This window comes from Lonchura striata, chromosome Z, assembly GCF_046129695.1.
Source record: "Lonchura striata isolate bLonStr1 chromosome Z, bLonStr1.mat, whole genome shotgun sequence".
Taxonomy (NCBI): domain Eukaryota; kingdom Metazoa; phylum Chordata; class Aves; order Passeriformes; family Estrildidae; genus Lonchura; species Lonchura striata.
Window position 1 is genome coordinate 85,296,148 of NC_134642.1, and position 7,288 is coordinate 85,303,435.

The 7,288-nt window shown below is 38.9% G+C and overlaps 1 protein-coding gene across 3 annotated transcripts in view; it reads left to right on the top strand.

The window, feature by feature from the left end:
• Nucleotides 1-6,536, top strand: part of HAPLN1 (hyaluronan and proteoglycan link protein 1) — a 31,285-nt gene extending 24,749 nt beyond the window's left edge. For all 3 annotated transcript variants that reach the window (XM_031507407.2, XM_077790094.1, XM_077790093.1), the window contains one exon: nt 6,247-6,536. In XM_031507407.2, the coding sequence (XP_031363267.1) occupies nt 6,247-6,536 (290 nt within the window). The remainder of the gene's footprint in view (nt 1-6,246) is intronic.
• The last annotated feature ends 752 nt before the right edge of the window (nt 6,537-7,288 follow it).

Genomic DNA, 7,288 nt, shown 5'->3' on the forward strand with positions numbered 1-7,288 from the left:
TAATGGAGATAGGAAAATTCCAAGGCCTACAGGAGCAGGGAAGGATGAGGAGAATTAAAAAAAAAAAAAAGTTTTGAGACCTTCTATAAAAAAAGAGGTAGGGTGAGGTTTATATACCTTCTGAATGGCTTCTCTGTAGGGAAGAAAATTTCCCAAATGTATTATGATCTCGGAGATTATTAGAAGAAATATTCAATTTAAAATAATCCAGCTGTAAAAGCAAAAAAAAATTTGGTCTGAAGTACATGCAAAGCTTGTTTTTTGCCTGAAAAAGAAAAGTAAAATCCATGGTATTTAGCCATTCAGTAAAAAAAAATGAAACTGTAATCCTCAATGCAGTGAATTCAAATCCAGGTGCAGTGTTTTCCCTGTGGAATTATTGAATCCCAACTGTGATGGCCTGGATACACAAAAAACAATGGTTAAAAATGAAGGAATTATACCATTAGTAAAAAAATTTACATGCTTTTCTGTTACCTGCACAAGGAAATAGTTTGAGCAAAGCTGAAATATCAAATAATCTGGTTACTTTATGAAATTATCCTCTACGATGCCTTTTCATAGAGTAAGGAAAATACAATTTGCACATTTTGTTCTGCCTGTGTAGCTGATTTATACTCAAAACTTTCTGTTGTTTCATACAAGATTTATTCATGTTTTGCATCCAAGAACATGAAATAATTTCATACCCTTTACATCTAATAGTAAGAGCAAGCTACCAGTTTATAAGGATATAGAGATGTGTTTCATAAAACAAAGCAAATAGTAACACCAGCCTGATGCTGAGAAATCCATCAGAATATTTTGAAATAACAAAATATTTTCTGCCTGCACTGGATTGGCAATATGTTTCCCAATCTGTTTTTACATTCCTTGTGCTGATAAGGGCTATTGAAAATGAATATACACAAATGGGGAACGTCTAATTTAAATTTGAAAATTCAGCATTGGAATTTCCTGGAGTCTGAGGACTTTGATCTCTCACAACCAATTTATCTTTCATTTATCCTGACGAGAGGAAACCACTTTAGTCCATGTCATCTTTAGAAAAGCTGTTGGTTCCTGCCCCGTGTGGTGGCACAACCTGATGTCATCCAAAGTTTTTCCAGGGCTACAGATCACCACAATTTCTCTCCTTTCCTTGTCCCAAGGAATAGGGATGCTCCTCCCCATGCCATCTCTCCAGGTGACTAATTTGAGGAAATAAATGCTGATTAATCCTTTTGTTACAACCTTCCCCACCGAGCTTAATAGCCATAAACCAAGCCATGTATAATAGAAGAGCTGAGTGGTTATTTTTTATTTATTTTCAAAGGTCTTCTGAAGGACAACAGTGCTTTGCTTTTTGAAGGAAAATCCCTGAGAATCTTTCACACTGAAAAATGCTAAAAGAGCTAAATGTAAATGTATTTATCAGGTCCTCTATAATTAAGCATTTTTCAAGAAAATAAACCAAAGAACGGCTTGCAGTACACTTTCCCCTCATTAATATGCATTTTGTTACATACTTTGTCCACAGAACCATAGTGCATAATTGATCTTTCATCAGCTCTAGGAAAATAAAAAAAAAAATCTTGTTTTAACAAAGTTAAGAACATGAAGAATAAAATTTTGAGAGCGTGTTAAAAGCACAGCTGTGAGCCTCCTGTTTATTACAGCAGTGCATGACACAAACCACCTCTGCCATTTAAATGGGAGAAAGCTGTGGAAAGTCCTGTCTGAATAATGCTGACTGTTTGTTTGACTATTTCAGAGTATTTTATCACTGGAAACATGTAGCAACTGCTCCAAAAAGAGAAATTGAACCCAAAATAAAATCATACACCCTTTATTAGGAGTGGTTGCTTCTGACTCACCAGAGTAATTACTGATATTGGTATGTTTAATTTTTTTTTTTCTCATATATTTAATTCCAAATTAGTTATTTGAGAGGACCACTGGATGTCAAAATATTTACCAGGTCTTAAATATCTCTCTCCATTTTTTTCTTTTTTTTTTTAATAAAAGTAACTCACTAATAAACCTCTCAATTGAGCACTAAGCTTGAAGAAATCTCCAAGTGTGATTCATCCCTCAAAATTCCACAGTCACAAGGGTGTTGGGTGTGCAGGTCAGTGGCTGGAGTTTTCCTCTTTCAGCTGCTCTGTTACACACAAAATCCTAAAATAGCAGTTGTAGATGGGGTTTGAGCAGGTTTGACCACAAACCCTCTGTCCCCTGGTTTTGGTGTGAGGAGTCAAATCAAGCAGAAGTGACCCAACCACCAGACATTAATGAGAGACAGTAAATTACTCCCTATCCTTCCACAACAATTAATAAATTCTGAGATTGAACAGTTAGGAACCCCATCCCAACCATTTTCAGGGGGAAAAATTGCAAATCTGTACTGAGTTTATTAATGGAATTCTATGTAATCAGACATTCTGGATACACATTGCACCCCTGTGGGGCTTCCTATTAAATTTCTCTTGTTGGAGGGAGGAGCAGAGCATAGGAGTTTTTATTATTGATGTCATATGTCAAAAGCCTGACCTTACTGCAAATCCCTAGGAAATTACATTCCACTGACATATGGTTTGAAGAGGAGCTGATAAACTAGGTGAAGTTTACCCACCATCAGCTCAAACCCATTTTCCCCTAAATCAGAAATCCTGTTTGCTTTGGGGAAACCTCTTAACAGTGTATCAGTAACAGGATTCCATTTAGCAAACATTCCCTCGGGCAGCACGCTGTAAATGCTCTCAGCTTGCCAAAACACAGTTTAAAAAAAGTGTTTTACAAAAGCATGATTACCTATTCCCAATAGTTTTCTGTGCAAATTCTGTAGAGACTGTCTCTGACAACAATGAAATTTTTAAAAACTTTCTTTTCCACCACAGCTGCAATGTAAATGTTTTTTTTTTTTTAAAAACAGTTCTTGTCTTGATATACAATTTCCAACCTTTAGACAAGGTTAATTCAGTTATCTTTAAATTGTGATCTGACCTGACTTTCCTTCATTTAGAAAAAAAATTGCTGTTTGATTTCTGCAGGAAAATGAAGCTGACATAACTCTTACTTTGCTCACCACTTTTTCTTCACTGAGAAAGTAATCTCATACTAGGCATAGTTCTGTGTATCTACCTGAATTTTGTGAGGCAGAAAATTAACATTTTCCTCAAGTACATTCTTATTTGAGAATTAGTAAAGAGAATTAGTAAAGAGAATTAGAAGGAATTAGAAGGTGCCCACAAAAATAAAGTCGTTCCTTTTTTTAATCTGACTCTCGTCTTCAGGAACAGGCAGATTGAAAAGTTGTGAATTTTTTGGAAATTACTGAATGTCTTTAAAGAAGCGTGATTCTTCTGCAGTCCATCTGGCTGTCAAATCAGTGATGATAAATAACCCCAAGTATAATGAACGAAATGCTTACGAGTGTTTATTGCCTCGAAAAGTGGAATCAATGTTAATATTATTGCTGTGTATGGATTAGTAGGGGAGACTTTGCTTTTTGGGCTTTATTTTCTGGCATATATTTTCATTACCTTGGGGCAGGGAACATTTTTCTTAGCAGCACTCTCAGTTCAGTCCTGTGTTGTGGTAAGGAAATAACCTTTGATGCCTAAAGAGAAACAGGGCTGCAGAACTGCTGGTGAAGGCTTACAATAAACAAAATTTTGCTCCACCACAGGCTCAAATTCTCCTCCTGAGAAGCTGTTCAATACCTTGGCTTTCTCACCAAAAAAAAAAAAAAATTTGTGTTTAATCAGAAACAAGTTCACCACCTTGTCAGAGAGCAAAAGAGCACATGTTACCTGCAGCTGCACTCCCCTAAATGCTATTACTGAATATGACTTCAGGTGGAGATGCCATCCTTTGATAATAGAAGAAATAAATATAGCATTGCCTTTTGTGGGTTTTTTTTTTTAAATAGTCTGTTTTCTGTACCAGGGCTGTTTGTTGAGTAAGTTTATTTTTCTTCCTGATACTTATCAACTCACCATACAAAAAAAAATCACAACATTTTCAACAGCACAAGGTCTAACTGGCACAGACCCAAATTAACAAGATCCTTCAACAGAACATCTCCATTTCTCCTCGAAAGTCAATGTTATAGTATTGTTGCCTGAAATCAAAGCAGAAAAAAAGCCTTGCCACAGTATTAAAATGTTAAGATAAAAGAAATTCCTTATTGGAAGCCTCCATATGTATTTATAGTCATGGGCTATGGGCCCAATGCTATTGAATTTCTACAGTTTTTATAAGATTAATTAATTAGGACATCTAAGAGGTGGATTCAATAGGAGATTCAGTTTCCCCTTGGGTTGGTGCAAGGGCTTCTATGCCCCAATTCCTGTTATGTCTTCTTATGGGTCTTCTACTTGAAAATAAGACCAAACAGTATTTCAGGAATTCTGTTGGAAGGTCAGCTTATTACTCTAAAATCTAAGAAAAAGGGTAGGAAAAATACCAGGAGCTATATAACTGGCATACAGAGAAGTGGATGCATAAAAAGTGCATGAAAAGTAAAAATCTTTAAGCAACAGCATTGAGGTCACAGAATCACCTGAAAGGTGGCTGTGCTCAGGTGGGGTTGGTCACCTCTGACAGAACCAGAGGATACAGTCTTAAGCTTCTCCAAGGGAAATATGGGTTGGATATAAAGAAGAAGTTTTTTACAGAAAAGGTGATAAAGTTCAGGAATGGCTGCCCGAGGAGGTGGTGCTCAACATCCCTGGATGTGTTTAAAACAAGCCTGGATGTGGCACCAGGTGCCAGGGTTTGATTGAGGTGTTAGGGATGGTCAATGGTCTTGAAGGCCTCTTCCAACCTGGTAATTCCGAGGATTCTGTGATTCTGTCATTCTGTGATCACTTCCACCATTCCGTTAATTCTGTGATTATGTCATTCTGTGATCACTTCCAACCTGGCCATTCCATGAATTTTGTGATTCTGTCATTCTGTGATCACTTCCACCATTCCATGAATTCTGTGACTCTGTCATTCTGTGATCACTTCCAACCTGGCCATTCCGTGAATTCTGTGATTCTGTCATTCTGTGATCACTTCCACCATTCTGTGAATTCTGTGAATTCTGTGATTCTGTCATTCTGTGATCACTTCCAACCTGGCCATTCCATGAATTCTGTGATCATTTCCAACCTGGCCATTCTATGAATTCTGTGACTCTGTCATTCTCTGATCACTTCCAACCTGGCCATTCCGTGAATTCTGTGATTCTGTCATTCTGCGATCACTTCCAACCTGGCCATTCCATGAATTCTGTGATTCTGTTATTCTGCGATCACTTCCAACCTGGCCATTCCATGAATTCTGTGATCACTTCCAACCTGGCCATTCCGTAAATTCTGTGATCACTTCCAACCTGGCCATTCCGTGAATTCTGTGATTCTGTCATTCTGTGATCACTTCCAACCTGGCCATTCCATGAATTCTGTGATTCTGTCATTCTGTAATCACTTCCAACCTGGCCATTCCGTGAATTCTGTGATTCTGTCATTCTGTGATCACTTCCAACCTGGCCATTCCGTGAATTCTGTGACTCTGTCATTCTGTGATCACTTCCAACCTGGCCATTCCGTGAATTCTGTGATTCTGTCATTCTGCGATCACTTCCAACCTGGTCATTCCGTGAATTCTGTGACTCTGTCATTCTCTGATCACTTCCAATATTCCGTGAATTCTGTGACTCTGTCATTCGGTGATCACTTCCACCATTCCGTGAATTCTGTGATTCTGTCATTCTGCGATCACTTCCAGCCTGGCCATTCCATGAATTCTGTAATCACTTCCAACCTGGTCATTCCGTGAATTCTGTAACTCTGTCATTCTGTAATCACTTCCAACCTGGCCATTCCGTGAATTCTGTGACTCTGTCATTCTGTGATCACTTCCAACCTGGCCATTCCGTGAATTCTGTGATTCTGTCATTCTGTGATCACTTCTACCATTCTGTGAATTCTGTGATTCTGTAATTCTGCGATCACTTCCAACCTGGCCATTCCATGAATTCTGTGATCACTTCCAACCTGGCCATTGCATGAATTCTGTGATTCTGCAACTCTGCGATCACTTCCAACCTGGCCATTCCATGAATTCTGTGATCACTTCCAACCTGGCCATTCCGTGAATTCTGTGACTCTGCAATTCTGCAATCACAGGTTTTAAGACTGGAAAACCACCTCCAGCACCATCGACGCCCAACCTCCGCGCCGCTAACCGCTCCACTTCCTCCTTCTACTCCAGGTCGCTTCTACTACCTGATCCACCCCACCAAGCTGACCTACGAGGAGGCCGTGCAGGCGTGCCTGAAGGACGGTTCCCAGATCGCCAAGGTGGGGCAGATCTTCGCGGCCTGGAAGCTGCTGGGCTACGACCGCTGCGACGCGGGCTGGCTGGCGGACGGCAGCGTGCGCTACCCCATCTCCCGGCCGCGGAAGCGCTGCAGCCCCAGCGAGGCCGCCGTGCGCTTCGTCGGCTTCCCCGACAAGAAGCACAAGCTGTACGGTGTCTACTGCTTCAGGGCCTACAACTGAGAGGGTACACCTAGAGCGCGAAAGGTGGTTTTTATTGCCTTTTTTTTTTTTTTTTTAAAGTGTGAAAGATGTCTTTTTTTTTAATTATTTTTGGGTATGAACTCATGCAAGCTACCAAAACTGTGATAAACCTCTTTTACTTACTGTAAAGAGTCATTTTCGTAGACACTCCCTCCCCCAAACCCATTGGTTTGTTTTTGGTTTTGTTTTGTTTTAGTGTTTTGGGGTTTTTTTATTTTATTTTTTTTTTGTGAGAATATCATTCCATAGATATTTTAAATTAATATAATTTAATGGGAGCTCTAGGTAAGGAACTTTTAGATTCAAATTCTTTAAGCTATATCATCCCAAAAAATTTATAATTTTCATGAATGGGGCATGCAATAGAGCTTGACAATTGCTAGGGCACAATTATGGAGTGTAAGGCTACTCAAAGCAGAAGATTTTAAAAGCACAGATTTTACATATTTGTACCAGTTTGAGAAACACTGCAAATTGATTATGACAGGAATTTTAAAATAAAGCAATCTTTTTGTTAAAGGGGATCAGTGAGGTTTCGCAAAGAAATCTCACAACAATATATGTTAGCAAATAACTGTTTTCACTGGTTCACATGGGAACAACGGAGAGTTTAATAAAAGCAGCTAAAACGGTCCACAAAAATAGGACTAGTTTTACAGTTTCAAACCTTGCCTTTCTGAAAAATAAGCTCATGGTCCCATGCATAGGAAGAAGCACAATTAATTCTCCTG